Raw genomic sequence first — 27875 nt, 5'->3', positions numbered from 1 at the left:
ATGCATTGCCACATGATTGGCTGATTAGATATTTAGATTCACAAGCAGTAGAACAGGTGTACCTAACAAAGTTCTGTTGACACTTAGTCCACATATTTAAAAAGGTGCGAAAAGGGAAAAATACTATTTGCTTTCTGGAAATTAGCAAAAATGTATGGACTTATATCTATATTTAAATGGACGTGCTCCAGCTTGGTGCGCCGTTCAGGTCCAGTGAGGAGAATGTCTGTGAAGCAGCAGTTTGGACTTTAAATCCTCTGAATGGAAGATTGCTTTGATGGACAGCGGCACAGCGACGTGCATGACCTCAAGTACCGCTGACACCGCTGCTTTTGAAGTGGGACCTAAAGCTGACAAAAGTCACTGAGAGGGAGGTCATCTCGGTGCAAAAATCGCTTTGTCACCTGAATTAGGCTCAATTCCACCACGCCCGATAAACAGAAACCAGGACAACAGATGTTAGTGTCAACAGGAAGGAGGAAAAGCACAAAGCAAGACTGCTGCAGAACATTCAAGATGAACTTAAGACTCATCTCCTTTTATTCCCTGAAAACATAGTATGTACATCATCCACAATCTTTTTTTTTTAAAACATCTCATCAGAATTTTACACAATGGCATATCTACAAATGTATAATATAATCACAGTTTGAATATTCCACAAGACAGATCAAAGGGAATCATTGCACAGCAGGAAAACAAATAATGGCAACTTCTCTCATTTTCTTTTACAGATCGGCACTCGCACATACTGAACACCATGTTTTCATATTCATCAAGGGAAACGTGAGGTTTGTTTTAGTCAGCCGCACAATGCTGCAGCATGGCTTCATTTCAAGGCTGTGGAATCGTGTTGGATCAGCGGGAACGTCGCCTCTCTCGAGTTGACACGCTATGACCAAAAATCAGACGCCGCGTATTAGCATGCCTCGGAGGATTTACTTGGACAATCCCATGCGACTGTATTGCATAGGCTGTATTATGCTTCTGTGCCAGAAGCAAACTGCCAAAATACAAGACTGTTAATCACCTTATTCAGCAGCAAGCACCTACTTCTTGATTAAAGATGCATGAAAATTTGGCATAATTTGCAAAAATGCAACTTCACTGAAAATCAGCTAAAAAAGGCTAATAACACCCAGAATGAAGACACAAACTCCAGGTTTGCTACCTGCACGCTTGCATACTGAGCTCACGTCGCAATGAAGTCAGTTCGAATGAAATAAAAAAGTCAACACACCGAAACCTCTGTGCAGAAATAGAGAGGCTTTAAAGACTCCGCGCACTCAATCCTGGAAACTTTCATCTTTATTAACATAGTGGTCCATTTTAACATAGCCTCAGGGTGAATTGGGGGGGGAATTGGCGTGACCCATAAAAGCCCGTTTCAGACTGTGGGAAAAAAAAAAGAAAAAGAAATGGAGGCTTATCTTTTGTGACAGCTTCTGCAATCAGATCAAACCAACTGAAGAGAGACTGGCATTGTTAAATTGAGTTGCTCTCTTCCCTTCATCCAAAGTGTTTGCGAATGTGTATCTCTCTTACTTAAATAGCTGTCAGCGAGAGACAAAAGCATTATTGTGTGTAGCTCGGGGATGCTGAGCTGCAGGTGTGTGTGTGTGTGCGCGTGTGCGCGCGCGCGCGTCTTCGTTTGGCTGACAGACTCTGCTCTAAATGCAAATCGCACGTTCCCTCTCGGTGGAACAAACTCCGGTTAAAGCCTATAAGCCCCGACAGCTGAAGCATGTACACAAGGTGTAAACACAACGAGGCTCGAGAGGTTAACAAAAAGGCACACATGCAGCCATGCACACACCATTTTAAATATCCACACACACACTGGGACAGGTGCTTGTTGCACGGACATGAGCGATAAACAGACCACATGGAGACAGACAGTCACGTTCAGAAACACAAAAAAAAGACAAAAAAAAAAAAGAGAAGAAAAGAAAAACAAATAGGATCAGCATTGCACTTTGTCCCTGGATATATTTCTGTTGGCTTTCCTGAGCTATAGCTACAGATCTTCTGTTCTCCCTTTGATTCATCTACATTTGATTTACTTCAATGGACTCAGTGACGCTACAAAAAAAAAAAAAAGAAGAAAAAAGAGGAGTGTGACAAGAATACCTAAACATTTCAGTCTCTTTTTTCTCCCCCAACCTCCTACCAAATCATATTATACACATGGTGCTAAAAAAGTTTCCAACCACTGAGCATCTGCCAAAAATATGAGGAATGCTAATGACGCCGGAAAGCCGAGACATACACATCTTGTCTGGATTAGATGGGCTACTGCCAACTGATGCTAATGAACTGCCTACAATCTGAGTTTAAACACTAAGGTTAAGGACTAAAATGTTTGAGGTATTCATTCATTTAAACTGAGAGCAAAAAAAAAAAAAAAAAAGAAATCCACAGGAAAGTGAGTGATAAAGAATAACAGATATGAAATCACGTGTACTAAAATAAAACTCAGTTTTAACCCAACCTAAAAGAAAATAAGTGAAAATATGTTGTGGACTGCTTCTAGGATTTGCTGATGGCTGCCAGGAGGAAACTGAAGCAGTCTGCTTCCTTTCAAGTCTAGCAGCGGTGTCGCACAGATGGTCAGGTCTTGCTGATGTGAAGAACCTTGGTTCACAATCTTGCACCAGCCACGGCTGATCTGTTTTCTTCAGGTTTACCTTTAAATATGGAGTGGCGTGCTGTCAAGCTGAGGAAGCAGTCTTTAAAAAAATAACAGCAATAATAACAATAATACATTTGGCTTGGAGACAGAGAGAACATGCTGGCCATGAGATCATCTCAGTGTATTTACCGTATGATGGATGGAGATCTGTGGAGCCTAATGTGTCAGAATGTCAGGATCTTTGCCTCTTGTTTTTTCTTTTAGCTACACTCCAGGTAGAATTTGCTATACATTCAGAATGAAGTCAATTATTTTACAAGGCAATTAAAAGTTTCAAGCTAGAAGCGACTGGCGTTAAGAGTCTTCTTGGTGTGGCTCGGGAGGGGGGGGTGATCCAGAGGTGAGCCAGAGGAAGATTCGTTGTGTCAGAGGCAAAAAATAGAGGGAGTTTTACAATATGGATGGAATAGAGATCATTCAAGTAGGTTTAGATAACTTGTTTTTCCCCAAATGGACAGAAACAGAGTTTGAGTGCTTCTTCACGAAACAGGCTGCTGGCACTTAGACATTCAACTCATTCTTCATGCGTGTAAAAAAACAAAAACAAACAGAGGTCCTCAAATAGTTCTCGGGCCTGTGAGGCGGTCGTGTCACTTCCTCCTCACGCCGTCCTCGGGATCCCTCTGCTGCTTTATGAGCTTTTCAATCTCAGCCCCGAGAGTCTGCAGGTTCTCCTGAAAAACGGAACAAAAGGGAAGATGAAGCATTAAAGCGGCACACGAGGGACCGGTGTGCTAGTTATAACTCTATTGTTAAAAACCGGCCCCTGTCTTGTCCATTTTCCTGATGTTTTCTGAAAATAGCAGGGCATTAGTCACACCGTCTGCAGAAACCAATTGCCGCCATCAAATCTCATCAATATGAAGGACAATCATCGGCGGCTTAAAAATCAGAAAAGCCTGGATCATCCATCTCGGTAAAAGTGAAGCCTTGATATGGCTTTGTCTGAATATTTTACTGTCATTTTAACATTGAGTGTTTTTACATCATTCCTTCCTTCACGCTGCCAATCATCTTTCATCTGCAGAAAGAAGTCTGAAAGCCAGAAATTACTCCCACATTTTATTGCAATTTATTGTCTTGTTCAGGTTTTTTCTTTTTTAATGAAGAGAGTCTCTAATATGTAAAAAAACAAACAAAAAAAACCAATAAGAAGCTGACTGGCTGCATCATTTGGAAATATTTATGAAAGCTTGTTCCCACATAAACATCAAAGTGGCTGCGACAATACATGTTGAAAGAGTGGTGACACTTTGCTTGGATTTATGTGGGCGTGTTGGAAACGCTAGAAATATTTTGTTTTGTTGTTTTTGTTGTGAAATCCACCAGATTGATTTTTTTGTCATTTTATTTATCGATTTATTTATTTTTCTGGCCCACCATGTTTGACACTGATTCTAGACACATTTGACATTTTCTATGTCGACATTTGCTTGCATTGCACTGCATTGCACACTGACTGCAGAAACAGACACAGCGGTAAATTGCCTGTAATTGTCTTGTTTTTATCCACAGCGAGCAGCATTTAAATAAATGACCTCTGTTAAAACTCACTGCAAGCCCGGCGCTGCACTAACTGACGGCAGCTACCTACTGAACGGCTCTGGAGGATTCAGAAGCCACGGAGAGAGATTTCCCTCAGGAGCCGGTGGAGAGCAAAACAGAGTGAAATGGAGAAACGCCACACAATCACAGGCTAATGTTGTTTTGGGTTGTGACTGCTGGTTACATCCACAAAATCAAATTGAGGCTGTAAGCTTTATGTTCAGCGACGAAATGTGAATAAATATGAGCAAATCAACATAGATACACAACAAGGTCAACACGCAGCACTCTGATAAATACATCCACACTCCAGCTGGGTGGGTAATGCCAGTCTTAACAAGGTTAATCTTAAAAAAAAACAACAACTACAAAAAAAAACAAAAAAAACGTCTGATCGTGTCCACTAAGGGGACATAAATAAATACTTTCCACATCCAGCCTCTACATGATGTCATATCCCCTCTCAAGTTTCAAACCTGAGAAGGAATATTGATCGATACGACATCAACAAGTCAGAAACTACTAAGTGCATTAAAAGACCGAAAGGTTCAGCACACTAAATGAGGATGGACACCATTAAATGAGGCTTAAATCAACTATGAATAAAGAATACATGTCTCAGTTACAGTAGGCCACAGTCTCTGTGCTCAGCGATAGCATCAATAATGCAGGCTCTGATCTGAATTGGACTACGACTTTCAACGTGTCGTCTCGAGTTATGTCAAGCTGACAAACTGCTCGTCGCAGGACTGTCAGCCTGTCAAATATCTCACAGGGACAATACGATGCATGCTGTGGCTGGCTTTGAAGCTTCGAAGAGCGATCCAAATATCACATAACGCCACTTAACGAAAGGGAAAAGGTGGTCTGACATTCACCCTTTATCACATTATTTTTAATGGTGGTTTCACAACATGCGGTTATTGACAATAACTGGCTGTGTGGCGCGGTTTGCTTCCTGCCATTAAACAGAATACAAAGGCAACGACGCAATGAAAAGATGCCATAAGAGATACACAAGAAATTTGACTGAACTTAACGCAATAATAATTTGTAAGATGTCGAGATGATAGAAGTTTAATAGCAAATATCTCAGTGTGAAACTTTGTGCTAGAGGCGCTAAAGCAGAGTGAGCCAGGCATCCTGCAGTCTCCAGGGCTTACAGAGGTGTGAGATTAATGTACGACAAGAACACAAACGCTAGAAACACAGAAACATCTTCCAACCGTTAAAATAAAAAACACGAACGCAGCAGAATACACCTTTACAAGCACGAGCGTGATCTGTGCAAATGAAGAAGAAGGGGAAATGCTACGCTGGCAGCTGTATGAATTAGAAATGCTGATGTGAATAATTTTTCGGTGTTTTGTGATGCGTCAAACTGTGAATCCACCAGTTTGACATCAACTCACATTTTTATATTTAGATTTGTTGGATTAAAATGGTGATTGCAGTGTCCGCACGCTTTGATAATGAAGTCACATCAGGCTGCGTCGCTCCAAAGGTGAAGCGTGACGCTCGCACGGCTGATTAATTATCCGCTCGAATCACAAAATAAAATACTTAAAAAATTTTTTTTTAAAAAGCAACTTAAGGCTGCAAAAGGAAACTGCTCTGGTCATCAATATCATCACTGCGTTTAAATGAGTTGTTCTGCATTTCAAGAGGAATACTCTGGTGCGATGAAGCCTGCTGGGGTACGCCTTACCTTCAGCGTAATGTTCTTCAGCAGCGTGTCCTCCAACACGGCCTGCAGCTTCCTGTTAATCTCCAGCGACAGGTCCAGGGTCAGCCCGCTGTCTGCCGGGTGGGAGGTGTAAAGCGAAGCCATGATGCCTCCCCGCCGGCTGAGGTGGGCCTTGTTAATATCAGATGCCTCTGATGAGAGGGCCCCTGTCTCCTCTCTCAGCACATAGCTCTGGATAATTCTGCAGGGATGAAGAGGGAGGAGATGAGTCAAACCACATGCTTCAAAAAAAAAAAAAAAAAAAAAAAAGTAAAAGGGAATAAAGTGAATGCATCGGCTGGAGACTGCTGAGTGAAGAAAATTGAGAAAGTGGGATTTCATAGTTAGGAGCTCTCCATGCTCCCGCAGAGCAATAAACCATTTCCAGCAGCAAAAAAGGAAGAAGAAAAAAAACTCAGCCGACATTACAAGAATACTAATCCCACTGGGATGGGCTGTTGCACTCATGTACGCGGGATACATTCAGTCATAGTTAGAAAGAATATTATTGTGCCTGTCAGAGAAGGAAAGGTAATGAAAACGCGGCGTAAGAGCGGCCGACCAGGATTCAATTAATCAACCGGCATGCCTGCATGCGCGTATGAGAAAGTGAGATAAATCTTCATGTTCATTATACATTTTCATCACAGTAACAATATGGTGTCGAGGTTAAGCTATGTTTGTGTCACAGAGAGGGAAAGAAGAGAATTAATCAACTTAACAGCTCTAAACTTCCTGTTGTTCAATTTTCCCATCGCAGCCCAGCGAACACTGAGGAGCAAGTGTTTCCATTTAGAGGAGACCAGACCCATAGAGAGCCGCCACTGAATTTCAATTCATTACTGCCGCCTACATTCTTACTCCCCCCCTCCGTCAATATGTGACCAAAGACAGAGAGTGAGAGAGAAAATAATGCAAAGTGCAAGCTCAAGCGAAAGATGCTGGTTAAGTATGGTAGGGAGATTAAAATGTTAGCATTTTTTTAAAGTCTGCTGTCATATGAGGGAAGATATTTGAGTTAGACTTTAGACATCAAAACTGAAACATGCGCAGGCCTTTTCCAATTGCATCCGTATCCTTTCATTTTCCAATCACTTAATAAAGGAGTGCAGATAGCTGAAGAGGGCTGCGTACTGTCCTAGAGAAAAGATCAACAACCCAGTACTATAATCGATATTTGTAACCCGCTGTCGATCCAACCATAAACCTAAAGTACTCAACTATCAACTAGCAATGTGTAGTTCAAATTCAGGGTGGCTAGCTATAAGATGAGCTCAGAGTAGGGGGCACTTAAAATAATAAAAGCTGAAAGACTCGAGATTTTTAAAAAGATTCATTAGATAGGAATACAGTGTTTAAAACGCTTCTATTTCTATATTAAACACAACTACCACTACTGCCACCAAGACTCATTAAGTATTTATGAAAAATGCAAAGTAGGAATTAATACAGAACCATAAATGGAAATGAGTACAAAACATCATCCTGTGCTATGAGGAGCTTTATAGATCAGTCATCTTTCAGTCTGCAACAAGCTATGGATCCATTCTAGTCAATTACACTGACCTCCAGTGGTGTTTTTCAGTGTTAAACACCTAGATTTAGACATGCATGGGGGACTAAGTGATTCAAGAAGAGCCCACTGTTTAATTATTCCTGTTCGCAGAGGCATTTATGTGAATGTGTTGGGAAAGAGGTGAAAAGGGTCGGAAACATGCCTGTGATATTTTCATTAATATAACATGCATTAACGGCCCATGTTAAAATAGGTGAATCGAGTTGCAGGTACCAATCAGCATGCAGCAGCCTACATTTGTAAAAAATGCAAAAGCACCAGCAATTCAACCCGAACTGAAAAGATTCAATGTTTGCATAAACAGAAAAGAGGGATTGTTTTTAACATGCATTTTAAGCATCCATACTCAGAGATGGGTCCTGCTCCTGTTCTTTTATAATGCATGTGCTTTTTATGCTAATGTAAATCTAACACATAAGGAAAGCGAACATCTACCTCAAACTATGCTATGGTGTATTGATTCTAATCTAGCAAAGCAAATAAGTACATGGGTGCAAAATTATATGGATAATAGCTCTGCAAGTATCATAAAAGAGCCACCACCAGAAAATATCCCCATCCACACTCACAGAAAAACACATGGGCTACCACAGACATAAAATTAAACTTACCTCTAGACTAGCCTTGCAAGGGTCCATATTAGGACCCCAGTTCCATCACGACAGTGTTTAGTAAAAACAAAAAAAGTGACAGAAATTAAAGATGTGGCTACATGATGTGCTCAATGGCATGCACAGGTCGGCAGGGGGAAGAGATCAGAAATTTAGAATGACAATGACTTATTATTTTGAATCTAAGACTCAAAGGGATTTTTTTTCCTTCTAAAAAAAGAGGGCCAGCGAGTCATGCATGCATAGCGTGAGGGTGGCACAACAGCTCAATTAAGAAACCACAGTTCTTAAGATTACAAACTTTGGACTTCAAAGGTCGGAAGAAAGAAAGCGGACAAAAAAAAAAAAAATATTGTGGTCTGTATTCAGAACATGGAGGCTATAAGCAGGAAGTAATCAGCTTCATTTTGTACAACAACAAGTACACCTGCTCAGTAAATGCAAATGCATGTGATGAGATCTCAATAAACCATAACACAATCCTTCATCCAGAAAATATGAAGGGACAACATCATGACAACAGCAAAAATACTTTAAGATATGACCCTGACTGGCAATGAGACAGATATCCCTGAAGTGATGCGTCCCATTATGCATACTTAACCCATTCACCAGTGTGGGCCCACAATAGCCTGCAACAGAGCCTGTATTCCTCTGATTTACAGTTATCATTGATCGCAGCCTTAGTGGAGTGAAAAGAGTGCTCTCCAGATAAATAGGTATCAACACCTCCTGAGCAGAAGGCCTCCGCCTGCTTTGTTCCCATCTGGTCTTCAACAGTATCATTTTAATTCAAGTCACATGAACAGCCAATTTAGACCTAATAGCCATAATAACCAGGTGTGGCAGTTGAGGGAAAGACATCACTGCCCTTGAAGGATGCTGCTGCTAATTCTGCTCGTTTTAGCTCATTTACTTCCAATCACATATACTGTACTCTATACACTGACCCGTCTTTGACTTCCTACACACATTACATCAACAAGCCACTCCGGGAACATAATGCAAGGCTGCGTGATGAGTGAAAATACATCTACAAATCACCAGGTAGCGATAAAATTGCTAAGTGGGAGGGACCATTTCTGGTTTCACAATTATTTTTTCTTTGCTCCTGCAAGACTATTATATTGTAGCAATGCTACAGCTTTTTAACTGTAGCCGCAGGTTTCAGTCATTACAATATGGTTTCTGCAGAATCTTGTTCTGTCTGGCTTAGAAAAACAAAATACTACAATACCATTGATCTACAGCTACAGTTGCTAAAGAAAATAGACCAACGGTACTGTAAGACTAAGCAATATGGACCAAATATGATCCTGCATTAAAGCCATAAGAAGATTTCACAACTGAACTTTAGCCAATATCGAGAGAATGGGCAGCTTAAGACGATGCTCAGACCTGATTTTTCTGAGCAGAACAAAACAGAAGATCGACTGCATCACGTGAGTTCGCCAGGCTGGAAAAACACCATTTATTTTAGGCGATGAGTATCCTTGTTAGACACCTGAACACTTTACTGGACTTTGTGAAAACTCACTCAAGTCAGACCCCACTGCATATTCCTTCATGGGATAATTATAAGAAAGGTTTAGGGCTCAAACTGTTCAAATGGGGCACTGTGTCTCTCTCTGTGTTGCAGGCGTATTTGTGAGCTAGTGGGGCCACTGGGACTGCAGTGGACTGCACTGATGCAGCTTTGAAGAAAAAAGGGTTTTAGATTGCAACAATAAACCGTATCACTATCAAATATCTACTTTGAATAGATTTTAAATGTAAAACATATTGTCCAGCCCTGGCCAGTGGCACCCAGAAAGGCTCCTCCCACTTTCAAAAGTGAGCTTAAAGATGAAAAACACTGCTATGATTATGACAAGTGTCATGGATGTGGTATCGAAGATTAGCCACCAACTCTCCTTTATCTGAAACCCTTTAAGATTTAGCCGCTATGTATCAGTCTCTTTATTCATCACCTGCTTCGGCCTTACAGCTATCTTGTCAGTGTTCACCGGGCTGTCCTGGAGGGATAGGGACAGAAAGGCAAAAAGGACAAATTTACATCCCTGCTCTGAGTAGTGTAACCCTCCCACACCCGGCCCCGTGCTTAGCAGAGATTTTACACAGCTAAATTTAGCTTCGCAACCGTGGGATTCGTCCTCAATTTTAACTCTTAAATGTAGGTTGAGGCTAATGGATTCAATCCGAGTTTATGGCTGGGAAACAAATGAGAAGTGGGAAAGCAGAGATGATCCAAGTAGAATCAAGTAGGATGGATGAAAAGAAAAAAAACTGAAGCAGAACTTTAGCAAACTGTACAGCTGAACTATAGGACTTCAGTTATTTACCTTTCAGCTTTGAGACCTTCTGACTTTTTAAATATCCTATTTTTTTAGCTTTATATCATATCAAAAACAAATATATAGATTTAATAAACATATATTCATTGATCATTTTATCCTAGTATACCAGTATAGCACACGATGGACTGCGAGGCCTTAAATGTAGAATACGCAACAATGCGATGAGATTAATATCGTCCAAATGTCCTTTACACTGGCTTTTTCATTGCAGGTGATGGAGATGAATATGGATGGAGCATCATTAAGCAGTCATACACATGCGGCTCCATGTATGGCTCAGACTATAAATAGATTTCAGCGAAGTTTGTCATGAATGAGTCAGTGCCTTCATGGGTTAGGATCAAAAGATTAGAGGGTGAGACAAAGAAGGAAGCAGAGCACCGTAAACTGTCTGTATGGGGGTCAAGGTCAGCTGAAGCATCCTTTCATCATTTGGAAAATCTGTGTCGAACCAAGTTATGAAATGAGATATGATACGTTCAGCGCTCAGAGCTTAGCTGTCATATTGGTCAGGGTGTTTCGATGTTTAAAAAGTGAATAAAAAGAACTGAACGTATACGTAGCATAGACTACACATCCTACTTTAAGTTGTTAGTTTTCTTAAAAGGCAGAGGTTGTTTGCAGAGAGTTTCATTTTCTCAAACCTGTAATATTACTGCTATCTTTTAAATAAAAGCCATAAAGCCTGAAACACTGTATCTGAGACTTTTGTGCATTTGCAATGGGACTGCTGTCAATTTCAAACCTTTATTCATAAGTACTGCTTGAGCACGCAACAATCAAAAAGATTCCAAAACATTAGAGGTAGAGATGCAAGAAGTTGTGTCATTTCCCGTTTTCTGCTTCCTCTATGTTGGTCCATCCCACTCACTTGGTCTTTTTGCGGATCTCTTCCACCAGTTGCTTGATATGGTCCTCCATGAATTCGATTTTCTCCTGCTTCCGAGCTAGAGCCTTTTGCAGACGGACGATACGCTCAACGAGCACAGCCTTGTCGACCTCTGGGAAACTGTCCACAACCACCACCGAAGGGCCCGACTGGCTCTCTGGTGACCGCTCTTCAACGCCACTGCTGCCGCCATGACGTGCATTCAAAGAACCTGGAGCATCAAGGGGATAGACACACATCACCAATGAACAATTTTCACTGATGTGGCTTTGATCATGTAAGAATAAGCTGTGAAATATTGCTTTCCTGTATGAAACATTGACTAGATACAATGTTTGGGGGGGTTTTTTAGAAGAAGAAAAAGAAGAAAAAGAAGAAGTAGTAGTAGTAGTAGTAGTAGTAGTATCTATCCCATTGAAAGGCCCAATAGCAAAAAATAAAAAATTACAACTTTAGGTGTTAAATACTAACCAAATCTTGGAGTAGTACCTGAGGAACTGGAGCGACTGCCCATACTGCTGGCATCCCGTTCGCACCCTCCATTCTCAACTTGCTCCAGCCTTTTTCGGGCTTTAGAGAAAAAGAAAGATTTGTTAACTGTCAAAAAGTGACTAATACCAAGATGTCATTGTCACAGACACTTTGTGAAAATCAACATCACTGACAATTAAATATTATGAAAATGAGCATCACAGCTCAGCTGAACTCTCGGAAGGATTCAACCTGAATAAACATGACACAGGTTGCTTTTGAAGAACCCTGCAGGCTCAGCAAACCTTCCAAGGTTGAACAAAGGCTTGAAATGACTATGCTGATTAAGTGTAACTGCTACACTGATGAAAAATTACTGTTTCTGCCAAGAAAAATGTCCTCTCTAGCCTACAAGACAGCTGAAAGTGAAAGGATTGATCACAGAACATAAAAGTGCTGAACTTTCAGCTCTAAGGTTTTTCTTTGCTCCCAGAGAAGAGGCGAGGGAAGCTGGCTCACCCTGTTAGGTATAACCACAGCAGGGATCCACCTGTACACTCATCAATCACTTTGCACATTCTCCTCGTTATGTGACTCTGTGATAGTGTTCCTCTTTGTTTTCTTATCCAGGTATACTTTAATTGCCCTGACACTATTTTTGCGATCATTGTCATGTTGATTTCCAGATGGTATTGTGTTGAGAATCTCTTGAAGGTTTTCTGTATTCATGATTCCACCAGTTTTGACAAGATCTCCAACACCACTATTCCCAAATCATGACAGAGCCTTCACTGTAGGCTGTAGACACTCATTGTCTCCTGAAGTCCTTCATACATAGATGGCGATTTCAGAATCAGAAGACAGGCCAGATACATGTGTCAGGTTTTTGCTGGCTTTTTTCCCCAATTCTTAAGGATATGACTTTCAAATAATGTTTATCTGATGGAGATAATTTTTCAGGCCTTGCACTTCTTCTTTTATCCTCAAATTTTTTAAAGCACACACTGCACACCATTCTGAGATATGCCAATATTTCACCTAATAGCTCTTTGGGAATCTCCTTGCTGGTGTTATCTTTGGAACCAAAAAATAAGAACATGAGCAAAATGTCACAGCAAATGTCCAAAAAGAACTATGAAAGCCCTTCGATAAGCCTGGAGAACTATTGCTTAAGACTACTTTAAAAAAATGACGAGAAGCTGGCTCCCTGGAAGCTAAATCTAAAGAAAAATGAGGTGAATCAAGACTTTTCTGCAGTACTTTATATATATGAATGACAAAACTATTGAAGGGTTGATAATTCAATGAAATGATACAATTCTCTATATTACAGTTATTCTGTTGTTTCATGACAGTTAGCAAAGGGTTTGTCACAGTGGGTGTCTGCACATGTTTGATTTGCACAGATCTCTTTGAGACCGGTCTTCTCCTTAGATGGAACTCGGGATTTTTAACTTGTTAGGAAAATGTGTAAAGCACTAAACAACCGAGACGCTGCCATTTTCCATGATAGATGTTTGAGAAATCATCTGCCTTTTCAAACCAACCTTTATTATTATTCTAGACTTTCTATACAAAAACAAGAGATGCATAAATACATTAGGGTATCTGACCTTGTGTTAGCTGTTTTGTGAGGTCTTTGATATTAACAGCTTGCTTCCTTTTCTGAGTCACCAGCTCATCCCTCAGCTCTTCTACTCTGGTTTTCAGTTGGGCCACCTCCGTCTGCAGTGCTGCCCGCTCCTCCTGCAGACTCTGCACCTCTTGTCGTCTTAGCGCCTCTTCCTGTTTCAGTTGCTGTGACTGCAGGATTAATGGTGTAAGACAAAAAAAAAAAAAAAGACTAATGATGTAATAACACCAATTATATAGTAGTAATATATATTGGAATGGCTGCTTGCTTTAAAAACAAAATTAAAAAGATATTTTAAGACTTTCTCCTGAATTTCGAGCAGGAAAATGTCATTACTTATAACAACACAGTGATCCACTGTATGTTTTCTCAGTTCTGCTTCTACAAAATGATTCAAACATTTGATTAGAAAATGTATTTCAATCTTTCTTTAATCAAACCAGGAAACGTGAGCAGACGCTGAAACCAAAACAATTTGATAACAACTTCAAAAAAGAAGAAAAACAAAGACAAAAATGAGTTTAGTATCATTTTTATCTTTCATCTCATCAACAAATGCATTGTATCAGATAGTGCATTCATAGTACGCCAACCTTGTCTTCCAGCAGCCTGTTGGTCTCCTCCAGCTTTCCTTGAAGCTCGGTGAAGTTGTTAGTTAGCTGGTCCAGCTGAGACTGTAGTGCGTTGCTCTCCGACTGAAGCTGAGCGTTCTTGCTGCTCAACTTCTCAGTGAAGCCCAGTAACTCCGCTTCACGCTCTCTGCTGCCTTGTACATCACGGTGCAGGTCAGCCATTTGATTGGTCAGGCCATCCACTTCATCACGAAGTGATTTGATTTCCTGTTCATCGCTACATCCAGAAAACAATAAATAAATCATTAAATGGGCTTTAAATGGGCTCAATGACTAAAAAAAAAAAAAAAATAATAATGGCAAGCTAAACATTTGAACTATTCAATATAATTAAATGTACATGGATTGCATTGCTTATTTAGGTAAGCCTTTTCTTTTGCACAAATATAAAAATGTTTCAGTTTTCTCTACTGTGACTATCCCTTCTTTCTATTAAATCATCTTCACATGGCCATCACAGTCACACACCCACACAGGGACCAGAGTCCCTTTCCTGCCCTCTATGCTATATCTGTCTCTGCTCTATCTTTAAATGCTCTGATGAAGCAGTTGAGTGAGAAAAAAAAGAAGAACAGGTAGTATATTACAAACTGTACATTTCTATAAAAAACTGTCATGTCAGCATGGTAATACAGGTCCAAAGCAAAACAAAAACAAAAAAAACAAAACAAAAACTTATACTAAACATGCTTGCTCATAGTGAAATAACAAATGTCACTTTTTTGTGCATTAAGTATAGTTAGGCCCTTTAGTTGATGGTGCTTCAATATTTGTTACTATGTAAATGTGCTATCTTTTATTTATTTCTGTCAGATGCCACATATGCAAAACTGCTCTGTTCAGTGTGCGGTGGTGTCCCATCATACTTCCTATATGGGTGAGTGTGTGGCTGTACCATTGATGCTGCTCCTGAAGTGCAGTCACCTCTTCGAGCTTTTCTCTCTGGCGGCCAATCTCCGTTTTTTGCCGGTTGATGATCTCCCTGTACTTGGTCAGCTCATCCTCCCACCGTGGACGCTCATCCTCCAGACACTTTAACTAAAGAATAACACAACTTTCTTGCAGTGAAGACCTGGAGATATCCTGTGTGCCAATGTTTAAACACCTGTATGTCGAACAAACCTTTGTGCGTAGCGTATCAAGCTCATCCATGGCCTCTTTATAGCTCCTCTTCAGGTCTTCCAGCTCTTTGGCTTTCACCCGGTGTAGCTGCCAGATGCAGTAGATTGTCCATTAGATATGCAACCACTGTTTTGTGTTTTGCATTGCTTCTGTAAAAATAAGCTCTTAAAATAAGCTATCAAAAGAATACCCAACAAATTTTCCTCTCTTTTTGTTCAGTCTGGTAACTCACATACACAAAAGTTGATTATGGAGTTCCACAGGGTTCTGTCCTGGGACCAATACTTAAAGAAAAAAAAAACAATTATAAAAACTTCTCTAAAGCAATATTATTCTGCTATGCAGATGATTACCATGATAGCCAGTTTATGTATGTAGCCATCCAGTTGCAAATAATTGCAGTCTAATTTAAAAACGCATACAATAATGAGCACAAATCCTCTGCAGCACCTATTTGGTACACCCCGACTGCAAATAACTGGCTGGTTACATTTGCTTGTATTCTGGTCATCTTCCTACATAAAAGCAAGGTTGCTGAGTGCCATATCGTGTTGCATCCTGCAGCAACAATGTCACTATTTGTGGAGAAATTTCTGAATTTTTTTTTTCAGCTCTTTTCAGAGCTGGATTTAATGTGAATTTCTGTGCATACAGACTGCAACAGTTTTACAGAAGACAGATTTGCAACATTTGCTGATTAATTACAGACTACATTCAACCTCAGGTTGATACCAAACAGACTCCATCTTATTGCCATTTTGTCACTCTGAAGATGGCAACTGAATGCGAGTGGTCATAGACCTGCCAAAGTCAACAAGATCACAAGTTGCAATAATTCTGGCCCTGCCAGTCTCCAATTACTGTTTACCCTAATGTCACCAGACCCTTGTTACTCATGCTTTATATTTAGAAAACCTATTATTTGGCCCCAAAAACCTCTGAAATCTAATCAGTGCATAACAATACCCTGCCCTCCAGTACTACTGAGACGACTATGGAGTCATTTTTCACCAGGACTGGTCGTTTGACTTGCAAATGAAACATGCAGTTGGGGCCACACCTGCTTTCACTTCCACACTATACTCAAAATAGGAAACTCTGTGATTCAGTGATGTTGAAATACTAGCCAGCATATTTGTCTATAAATAACATTGGTCAGAACTCTGCTAATTCTGACTAATTATTACAACTTAAGTTCAGTGGTTTTACAAAGCAATGCAACTATCGGTCAAAAAAGAAAATCATACAGTTGCAGAATTTTTAATGCAGAAGCCTTCCTGGGCAACCTGTGTGTGTTATAGTAATCTGTTCATTAAAGTTGCTTTATTTATGCATTAATTAAGCATGTGAAAGCAATGACCATCTTTTTAACAAAGCCATTACCAGTGCTACTGAAAGCCAACTTTTCCCAGAAGCTATTAGTAGTCTGTGGTAACCACGACAACATGGCAGTAATGGAGATGCTGGTAAATTTTCTACTGTTGATTCTTACATTTATCCCTTCCAATCTAATTTTATAGCCAAAAACCAATGGAAACTTTGTACTTGCATTATTTATGACTGAGATGCATCATCACTTGAGCATAACACACATACTAAAATAAACACAGGCTTGGACCAGTTTATTCATCAGCAGAGTAGTGACATCTGCCAAAAATCAACATCCATGATAAACCCTGTCCTAAAAACTATTTCCACACAGTATCAGTGATGGCCCTGCAATGTACTCTCCAGTTACTGGGAAGAATAAAATCTCTGACATAATACCTAACTGGATGAATCTCTTTATGATCAAATTTCAGACCCCTGAAGAAAACAAAACAATGTAAAAAACATCTGCCACCTTAAATCCATCAAAATGTAAATCTAAGACCATCTCATTTAAACACAGACATTTTAAGGACTTTCTAGAAAAACAAAACAGGCTGTAGAATGAAAACAGGAGATGTGTGATGTATCCTGAGTTGTTGTTGAAATGCACAGCTTCATATTGATTATTTCTAGGCCATTTATTTTTAAAGTGCATTTCCCTTTAGAGCGGGAAGCAGCAAAAAACAGGCCATTGTGTTTGGATTGAGTCCACGTTTGTGCCTGCGTGTAAGGCATGTCTGCTCGGGGAGCGCGAATGCCAGTTTGTTATCTCGTCCAAGTTAAGGCAATTACATCTCTCAAACTGAGAAAAACAGGCCAAAAACATTTTTACTAGAAGAGCTGGCATCGACAATCAATAAAAGGCTGAATAATGGCTTGGCGAATCACAGCGTATGTGCAATTTTGAATTATTGTTTGTTTTGTCTTCTGGTGCCTCGTCACACAGATAAAAATCAAAATTGAGTTCACAAGTAAAAGTAAACCTTCATTCATCAAACAGTTATGTCACCCACTAACTATTGTTTTTGCCGTTTTGCATCAATCGTTGTCCAGGAGTGAATATGGGGATCTCTACACGATAAAAATCAGTGCATCCTCACAAAAAGCAGAGCTAGATTTCTCACTTGGAAAGTCAAAGAAGCCCCACCAATCCCAACTTCATAATACAAGATTGCAGCAGTGTGAAAAAGCAGTATAACTGCAAAACATAAACTCAGGATGACGTCTCTCCCAGCTCAGACATCCAACTTTTAGGATTAAAGAAAGCAACACAAGTTACAAATCTTTAGTTTTATGCAGTTTAACCTCATTATCAACTAAGTGCACAAACGTAACCAATTTATTTAAAGTTCCTGTTGTTTTTTGTCAGTGTCAAAGGCTCCTTCTAGCAACCTAGTTTAACAAGTTAATCTTCAATAAAATGGGGAGGGTTTTTTTTATTTTTATTCTCTACGTTAAAATTCTCTTTTTTGTGTTATTATTACATTTTCCCCAATTTTTCAGTTTTCAACTCTTGTTAACACAATCTAACAAATCTACTGCTTATTCAGTGAAAATCCTAATGCTATAATGCAATGTAGTAAACTGAACTTGACATGCAGATGCTATGTTTTGCCTTAGGAGGGCAAAGTGGATGATAGGATTGGGTACACATCTCTGAGAATGTGTTGTGTATGCGTATTTAGTTTCACCTCTAACTGGTCTGTTTGTTCCTGCTTGTGTTTCTCCAGCTCTCCTTTCGTCTCCCTAAGTTTAGCATCAAGCTCATTGGACCTGAGTTCCTCTGATTCCTGAAAGAGAGTAGACAGTGAAGATTTTAAAAAACAAACAGGGCAAGAGAAAAGTCAAATATAGTGTAAAAAGACAGCCTTAAAAAAAAAAAAAAAGAATAAAAAAGAGGGGTCTCAGTTGAAGGAAAATATTTTTATAGACACAAATAACAGGGAATAACTGCCAGTAATGATTTTCCATTTGTGGTTTATGTCATATTGTTTTATTTTTAAGTCTTACTTTGTGATATGCTGACACTGTTGTCTGCGATTTAAAAAAAAGGTAATAATCTTTCTACCACAGAGACAGAGACTAGCACAGCTCTTTGCTACCATCACAAGGTACAAATGAAAAATGCTTTTCTCTTGAAGCAGAATCGGTCGTGCTCTAGTTCAGTTGTTACTGAATAGCATATTTTTAAATTCTATGAAAAGAACAATGCCACGGCAATAGCGTCATGCAGTCTTTGTCTGCACGCGTAATAGCATGTTATAGTTAAAGATCAACTTTTGTGTTGGGTTAGGCCATTTATTCAAAAGTAAGCCAACTGATTGCAGTGACAGATACAAATCATGCACAAATAAACACTTATTCAGACTGATTCTGGGAAAATCTACTTCTTCCATGGTCTTGAGCAATCTGTTATTTTCCTGTGTTAAATATCACAAACCTGGTATGTTCGAATCATGTCCTGGCAGTTCTTGCGGATCTGCTCAGTCTCTTCCTTCGCCTGGGCCAACTTGGACGTGGTCTCTCTCAGTTTGTCTTTAGTTTCCTGCAAATAAACACAAATATGCTTTTGTACTATAGCACTAAAGCACAATTTTAAGATGCACAGATACCTGTCAACCACACAGAAAAGTGGCTCAACAGCTGCGACCTTCAGGAACCACCGACTTTTTTTTTTTTTTTTACCATTTCCCCTCTGTTTATAGCCTCATATTTGCTTGGAGTCACTTCAAAAATAAAACCATTAGTTTGTAATAAGACAATCTCAAAAATAGCTATGATGTTAATGATGATTTTCTTGCAGGTCCATTACTGTACCATTTTCACCCCATTTCATTTTGCCTGTGACTCACAAGACGCCTCTAATTATGTTTTTTTATGGCGTGTCTGCAGACAAAAATGACTGAAGGAGATGTAATTTGTATGCTGGCGTAAGTCTTTGACAAACAACCGGTCTTTAAACAAAAGGAAATTAACATTAACCAGAAGAGGAATGCTGTTTTAATAATATGGGTAAGGCATACTCTGAAAACTGGAGCTGCATGTAGTCATGTAAATGTGTCATTTTAATTTTTGAATAAAATTTGGCTCTAGCATGCTGAGGTGCACATGCTCACTCTATAATATCATCGAAATCCTGAGGATAATATATGCAACAGAGGTCAAATTAACCTTGTACACCTCCTTTTTTACCTTCATTGACTATTAAATTTTAATAAAATAACAAAAAATAAACACAAAAGTTACATTACCTTGTGCGCATCTGCCTCACTCTTTAACTTGTTCTGGGCCCATTTGACCTTGATGAGATGGGAGTTGATCTCCTCCTTTAGTTTGTCCACATCTCGAGTCAACCTGCCAACCTCCCCTTCCTAAGAACGCAGTTCAAAGGACAGATCAGCAAACAGATATTTGGTTGGGAGCCAACATTTCTTTTATTAAAAAACCTGCTTTTTGTTTCTCACTGATAGTTCTAAAAGGGTCCTACATCTGCAAACCACCGTAGGAAGAATAAATCTATCGCCCACACAATGCTCGCTTCACTGAAAAACTAATATAAGGTCGCTTATGTGATCTAATTTTCACTGTGAAGTACTGTGTATTCAAAGCAAAAGCTATGTCTATTTTTTTATTATGTCTAGTGGCAAATTAGGCTGAATTTAAATGAGTTCAAATAGATAAATACAAAACTCTCTCTATAAAACAGAGGCACTATAAAATAGTCACCTTTGCTTCATACAGCTGCTGCAGCCGCCCTTTCTCCTGAGCCAGCTGGTTTCCTCGCAGGGCCTGGCGATCCACCTCTTTGGTGGCTTCTCTCAGTTTCTTCTCCAGACTCTCTTTATCCCGCCTCAGGTCGAGGGCCTCTTTCTCACCCCGCACGTATTTCATCACCATGGTCTCCTTCTCTTGCCTCGCCTCATCACATTTCTTATTCACCTGGGGAGTTTTATTTTTTTAATATTAGGAGATGTCAGTTGACACTTCGATCACTGAGATACTCGTATTGTTAGGTCCTTATACATATCACAAAAACAACTGACGTTTCTCTTGGAACTGTCCAACAGCAGATGGCTGAGGCAGTGATTTATCAGCTACCTTACTTTGCCTTCCATAACCTGGACAAGTGACAGACAGCTGGAGAAACACATGCACCCTCCCCAGATGCAGTGGGGGTAGATTTCAGGACTGTCACTGTTCATCTGTCAGCATGTCAGCATTTTACAAATGGAGCCAACAAGCTTTCCATTTGCCAGCTATATTAAAAAAAAATAAAAATCTGCTCCTTATTGAAGGCAATTTATTAGCTTATTATTTAGTAAAGGACAGTAACGCTCCCAGGCTTTTATAATTCCCATATTTTTCTTTTCTTACACTAACAAGGGCTTAACTGTATTTTTTAAAATGATTCAGTAATTCATCAACGTAATTAAACAAAATGGGGTTTTTTTTTTTTAAAAAATGGTAGGAAATGGTATCAAGGAACCAAAGAAGACACATTCAGTCAGTGAAAGCTTGATAAATAAATATGTGCCATTTAAGCAGCTGATGTGTGTATGGCTGAAACGATAGTAGGACAGGCTCTGCTAACACAGTTAAACATCTAAAATAATGTGTGGAGGAAAAATAACATAATGGATGCTGGAGGTTTGCTCTGAAAAGAATAAGCAGCAAGTGGATAAACTACTTTGTGTGCTGCTATGCATCCTGCAGAGGAGAAAAAGGCTTCTGCCACCCGCTGTGGTTTATGATGGAGCTGAAGTCTGTCAATGGGCGATTCCTCTGAAAGGCAGCTGATTACACTCTTTTATTTATTTGTTGCACAGTACTTGGGATGGCGTGTATTTGCACAGGAGAACCTTATAAAATTGTATTATAAATTTAAGAAAGGCTGTGTACGCCTTCTTTCTTGTACAAAAGCACACGGGTCCACCAACCACTGTGGGGAAACTCAAAGGAAAGAAATTATCTTTTATTTGGCACAAAGCGTCTTTAGATTAACAATACCAAATGTTTTGATCCTCGGGGGCTCCAGCTGATTATGAGCGGGACACACTATTAGTACAAGAGAGGAATGATTCAAGAGAAGGGCTTAAAGAGAGACAACCAAGTGCAAAATCAAACCCCTACTGCTCATTGAGCAGTGAAATTAAAAATTGTAAAGTGTGACAAAACTGTCAAGAGAAAAGTCCCTTCCATGGTTTCAACCAGGTGTGCAAATGGTTGGATGAAAATGTGCTTCCCTGCACTATTCGTTTAACAAGTGATTAAATCTGCAATAACAAGAGTTTGCTGTGCAAAGACCTTGAACATTCAGCTGCTAGTTTTGCGCAAACAGCTTGAAAGAAAATGAGAATACAAAAGCCTGAGTATTTTTGTAGTTAGACTTCATTTTAACCATTTCAGCAAGTACTTTAATCTAAAGACTAACACAAAAATATTTAGAAGAGAATGTGACATTGACATTTATATTTTAGAAAGCCATATCTCAAACTAGAACCTATAGCAAGGGGAAAACTGCTTTATGTGCTGCCATGTATCCTGCCCTGATACCCCTATACTCTATTCAGCAAATAGGTGCATTATTACACAATGTGAACCTTTCTTCTATAAACAGAGTACATACAAAAAAAGCCCCTGACTGTTGTGAATGATGTGAATGACTAGTCCAGAGCGCTTTGTTGTGGTTTGAATTTAATTAGCTGTCTGAGATGCAGTTCATTAGTTCTTGTCAGTACATTAATAACACCAACACCATCAGCAGGCATTCATAAAATTGGTGGCAGGAATGTGCACCGTTATATCTTGTGAAGCTCAGAAAACCATTTTACCTACACTTCAACAATAGTGACCCCCCCCCCCCAATCCAACCACTCAGTGGAACTATAATATACTCCCCCCCTCCCTTTAACATTTTTTAAAAAATGTAAAAACTGTGATAAACCTGGCCTACTGATAAGACAGAAACGAGAGCAGAGGTACACATAACTTTAAGACTGAGGCAAAGCTAATTTGTGCTACCAGATTATCAAGGATGCAGGTGAATAATAGGTTCCAGTTGTACCTGTTCAATCCGGTAACCTGTCTCCTTCTGCATCTGCTGGAGAGCAGCTTTAGCTGACTGCTCCTGGTGAACAAGTTTATCCCGCGACTCCTTCAGTTCTTTCAGCAGCTCGTTCACCTTCGCCTCCAACTGCAAAAACAGGAATAGACAGTGTAATCAACTAGTTGGGCAATTTTGAAGTCTGGGCCACACCTGGGATAACCTGCTACGCAGGGTGACAACTGAGACAGAATGTGGAATAACTACATTTAGACAGCGGTGTCAGGGCTTTCAACCCCTCTAGATACTTGTACTGTAAACATGGAAATACTCCATTAAAAAATAATGACGAATGACAGACGAGAGCCTCTTCTACCTGAAATATAATCTTTTAATCTGATTGTTTTATGGCACAGTCTTTATTTTCTTATTACATTTCTGAAAAGTAAACAAAATTATGAAATTATTTTGGATTTTTGCTGGACAAAAATGATCCAGGCATATACTGGATGCGTGTAATAATAAAATTACTCCTGTCTGTCTGCTAGGGCAGTGCTTAAACAAACCATGTTACCAAGAACATATTAACCAATTATTGTTGCTTCCATGGCAACAGCAATGCTTAACTGAGCCCGATGAATAGAAACGCACTTTATGTTTGTAGTTGTAGCTAGGTGGGTAAGCTTTGTAAGAAGCTTTTGTGGTGGGAGAAACCACAAAAAAGGCGGGATATTAAAAACTGCATAGAATTCACACAAATGATGATGTTCATGCCCATTGAATGTTGGCAATCAGTACACATCACCGGGCTGTTTTGTTTGACTCGCCTGTTTACCAGTTATACACAGCTGTACTCCAATTTTTAATCAAACTGATATGTGACAGTGAAGGGTACAACTACATAGGCTTGCTTCTCCCATTTTAAACAATACAAAACAGACTAATTATTTTCTTGAATGTACCCTTGTTCTCTAACTAGAAAGGTGCTCAGATATCCATCCCAGCAACTTAAAAGCATCAGGTGTGTCCATGGTTTTTGTATTTTGCTTAATGCACCGGGTCACATTCCATCACAAGTGCCAAAACCAAGGTTGAATTTGACAGATCAAAGCATTGCTGACCTCACAACTTTGCCAATTTCAATTGACTTTTAACAGACTCATACCACTGAAAAGCAAAACTCCACAAGATAACTTTGGTGAGGTTTGATCTGAATATCATTTTTGCCAAGTTTGGTAAAAACCACAAAAACATGTCCTTACAAAACATATACGCCAGCACTCCAGTGTGGTGCTTTGAACACAGCTTGACCCAACAAATCCAACAGGAAAAAATTGCATCTGGTTCAAAAGGTACTTGTATGAATGTCTGAATACTGATATGTCTGACAAGAAATCAGATTAAAAACACTGAAGTGGAAAATTTTCTCAGTGATGGAAAAATCATTTGGTTAATGTGCTTCCATTACCATTTTTTATAAGTCTCTTGGAAAAAGAACAAAACTTGATGACACATCCAAATAAATATGGCCTATTAGTTTGGAATATGCTTGACTTTGACCAAGTTTTCCCCCTCATTACTTGAGTTTATATCATAAACAGTGAATTCCATATAACCCTGAACAACATAAAAAAGCATAGGGGCACACTAACCTTTGTAATGGTGGCAAAGCGCTGCTTTTCTGTTTCTGTCCTCCTTTTGAGCTCATCTCTCATTTTGTCCTTCTCTGAACAGATACCCAGGATCAGCTCCTGATGTCTCTTGTTTTCCTCAAGCAACCTGTACAAACAAGAGAGCACGCACAATCTCAATTCAGGTCAAGCCCATATAAAGTAGTTTTTGAATCTCTAAAAGAATCTTGACTGCTGCTATTAAGGCCAAGAGGCATAGCGGGACAGGAAAAATCTGTGGATTATACTCTGTATTCATCACAAAAATTAATGCTTAGGTTTTGACATAATTATTCTCCTATGTCTGCTTTTTCAAAGTAAGAAAAAAAACATTAAATGAGTAGACTGATCCCATTTAAAAGTCAAGTACAGTTCTAATGACCTGCGATATGAATATGTAGAAAATACCAACTTACTTCTGAATAGCCTTCTCCTGTTGTGCATATTTGTACTGCACACACTTCTCGAAGACTACCATGCATCCCTCCTGGTCCGTGGGGAGTCCATTGACAGGTGAGCTCCCTTTCCGCTCACTTCTATCGTCACCATGCGGCAGCTGACAAGCCAAGAGCTCAGACTCAAGCTCATCTAGCAGTGACTCTTGTGACAGTGACCGCTGGATCTGAGAAATAAGCTTTCGGCTGCAATCAGTGTCATAAGGACTTGCAGAAGAATTTGAGGGAAACAGGTTTTTGGCACTGGTTTGAGGGCTGGAAGCAAGCGAGGAGCTAAAGGTGTCAGAGATCGGGGTAGAAGGTCCATTAGAAATACCGGAGGTTGTTGTTGAGTCTGTGGGTGAGTTTTTGGAAGTGCTATGGACAGAAGAGGATGATGGACTCTCAGCTGAACTACTATCCTCAGCAGGTGATGGCTCAGTGGGGCAATTTGTAACCAAGAGCGATGGCTGTTCATTGCCATTTGGAATGGTAGCATCAAAAGTCAATACGGTATCTTCTGTCCCTTTAAGAACAGAAGGAGAGTTTTCTACTACATCCACAGTAGGTACTGGGGCTACCAAAGTGCTACCACTCTCATTTGAAGGACTTTCTGGAGGCTTCCCACTTTCCACTAAAACAGTTCTGGTATCAACAGGCTCCTCTTTCACATCTGGATGTTCATGACTGCATGTTTGAGCTTCATGTTCCGTCTTTGTGTCCATCTCAGCAAGTGCTGTAGTCTTGACTGATTCACCGTCAAGCTGCAATTCATCTTTTGCCTGACTGCAGGTTTCCGCCTCCTGTGCACTGTTGAGAGAGATTTCTTCCTCCTCGTCTGCATTAGACGTGTTGACATTAAGGAGATTCATCTGGTGTGATGCCGTCGTCAAGGACTGAACCTCTGATCCTTCCATCATTTATGTATCTGAAGCAGGACTGAGGTGTACCCAGGTCCTCCTCTGACTCAAATCTGTGTGACAGAGAGAAAAAAAAAAAGACTGAATGGAAGCAGACCTAAACTATTTATTTGTTTTATTCACACCAACACAGCAGTTTTTCCGTGAACAACCTGAAATTCCTTTAAGTCACAGATACAGCACCTGGATTACTATCATGTTTTCCCTTCCTTGTTAAGCTTAAAATTTCCTCATTGTAGTTTATTATGCAACCAAAAGGAAGCCTAAACTCAAAGAATTTCCCAACATACAGCCTCATTTGCTGCGACACACACAAAGGGGTGTGGACCTGGAAAAACCTGTGGTGAGATACAGCTTGAAGAGCATGGTACACACATAAGATAGGCATTTACGATTACTGCAAAGCCTGAACTTGCTTTCAAAATACATGCATTCAGAAGTCCCACAATTAGAAACATCCTGTTTAATGAATTCATTCACTTTCACTTTTTATTACACTTCGAAGGGACTCATACTCTCCAGTCAACGTAAAGAATAAGAAATAAAACAGCAATGGCTGAGAAAAAGAAATTAAAGACAGTTTATAATTTAAGAAAATGTGTCTGCTAGCAGATTTGCTCTAAATGGTTTAAGGTTAGTAAACAAAGCCGTCCTATCTGAGTCTGAAGCCTTAAATTACAATTTTTTTTTATTTAAATAGCGTTTTCTCAGCATTTACCGTGTTATTCATTACTATGATTATTAATAACTGGGATCCTTTAAGTTATTCTCCCTTTAACAATGTGTAATCGTGACGCCCCTTTTCTGTTTCATGTCCCGAAATCCTCCTCATTTGTCCCACCTCTTTCAATACCATCGTCTAGCACTGCTCTTATACCAACTAAGAGGAGTTTCTTTATGTTATTTACACTAATACATACAAGCATTAAGCTCACCATTACCCTGCAGTCATAAATGTAAGGCTGCAGTTACAAAACGGCGTCTTCTGTTGACGCAGTAAAAGCGCAACAGCTTTAACAGATGCAATGCAGAAGATGCTCCAGTGACGGGTGCCATGCAATAACACAGGAGTTATTGTAATGTAGGCAGTCAGTCTTATTAAAACATACCGTTAAGTGTCCGAGCTTGCTGTAAACAGCAGGCCGACGTCCCGCTTGTGTTTACTGCTGATTAATCTACATTTCGCTTCATTTAACGTTAGCAACACCTTTGATGGCTTTAGCTCGCTAGCTATTGATTTTGCCTTGACAGGGCTATGAAAACGAAAGGAAAAGAAAGACTGGCGTACGACATAGAACACCCTGTGAGTAAAATATAGCTACTAACAATAGGTTTAACGCTAAACTACAGACTGACAAACTGTAAGCGGGCAGTTAGCCTAGAAAGCTAAGCTACACTGATAAGCCTTGTGTTAGCTCGTACAATCCAATCATCTCATGCTTGACTTAGCGCAGCTAGCGCTAGCATCGAACATAAATATCAAAGAAAGCTTAATAAAGGCTGTTATAAGTTACCCACCGAGAAGGAAAACCCCATGGTGTGCTTCGATGTGGAGACAATCGGGGTAAAAATGAACTTTGAACCTCCCCTGCCTTACCAGCTGATCGCACAACAAGTCAGTCACTTTGATATGACACATCAACAAATATGGCCACTGCAAGAGAACCGATGAGACGATATAAACCAATGACAGCCCAGTGAGAAATGACGTTTGTCTGACGTAAATACAGGATAGGCTCCAGCCCATGGACAGCCCAGCCCTGACTACAGGTATCTACAACACCCACGTTTATTTTCTGGAAGAATTAATAATATGTTACACATTCAGAAAGAGCGCATATGAGCACAGTAAAACCCCAGTTCTGAAGATGTTGGGATGGTGTATAAAATGTAAATAAAAACTGAGTGCAGTGATTTGCAGATCTCATAAACCCATATTTTATTCACAGTAGAACAATCAACATATATTAAATGTTCAAATCTTAAAAATGTACCTTTTTAAAGGAATAAAAAGGTGATTTTGAATTTGATGGCATCAAAACTTCTTTTAACAAGAGCCCATAAACATTCGTTAACTAGGGGGATCAATTATTGGACTTATGGGAGATGAATGCTGTACGATTTGTGTCTGTCTGTCATCTTTGTTGTACATTTTCATTTCACTCCTTTCATGATACTGTTTT

The 27875-nt window shown here is 39.7% G+C and overlaps 1 protein-coding gene across 3 annotated transcripts; it reads right to left on the bottom strand.

Annotated features, from left to right (window-relative positions):
• Window positions 1-501: 501 nt before the first annotated feature.
• On the bottom strand, window positions 502-27358 carry ccdc186 (coiled-coil domain-containing protein 186). Of its 3 annotated transcripts, none has more exons than XM_012923646.3 (16): window positions 27211-27358; window positions 24755-25745; window positions 24321-24447; window positions 22690-22818; window positions 20352-20564; window positions 19877-19996; window positions 19066-19170; window positions 18317-18415; window positions 15255-15341; window positions 15028-15170; window positions 14094-14349; window positions 13481-13670; window positions 11868-11966; window positions 11379-11607; window positions 5946-6165; window positions 502-3366 (listed from the first exon to the last, which is right to left on the bottom strand). In XM_012923646.3, exons 2-16 carry the CDS (start codon window positions 25690-25692, stop codon window positions 3283-3285), a joined length of 3039 nt encoding a protein of 1012 aa, XP_012779100.2. In that variant the 5' UTR covers window positions 25693-25745; window positions 27211-27358; the 3' UTR covers window positions 502-3282. The 3 variants fall into 3 exon arrangements, 2 of the variants coding, with proteins under 2 accessions (XP_012779100.2, XP_004567554.2); XM_004567497.3 differs by having other exon boundaries at window positions 11886-11966; XR_013099869.1 differs by lacking the exon at window positions 502-3366 and having other exon boundaries at window positions 6073-6165; window positions 8151-11607.
• Between the last annotated feature and the right edge of the window lie 517 nt (window positions 27359-27875).

This window comes from Maylandia zebra, linkage group LG8 (genome assembly GCF_041146795.1).
Source record: "Maylandia zebra isolate NMK-2024a linkage group LG8, Mzebra_GT3a, whole genome shotgun sequence".
NCBI classification, from domain to species: domain Eukaryota; kingdom Metazoa; phylum Chordata; class Actinopteri; order Cichliformes; family Cichlidae; genus Maylandia; species Maylandia zebra.
This window is presented reverse-complemented; position numbering and strand designations above follow the sequence as displayed.

Bases quoted from the DNA above. Each gene is read 5' to 3' on its own strand.
- ccdc186 (XM_012923646.3), bottom strand. From the start codon at position 25,692: ATGATGGAAGGATCAGAGGTTCAGTCCTTGACGACGGCATCACACCAG. The intron at 15,171-15,254 runs GTTTGTTCGACA...GTTATTCTTTAG, and splicing joins TTGATACGCTACGCACAAAG to TTAAAGTGTCTGGAGGATGA. The intron at 13,671-14,093 runs GTTGGCGTACTA...TTAATCCTGCAG, and splicing joins ACAGGCTGCTGGAAGACAAG to TCACAGCAACTGAAACAGGA.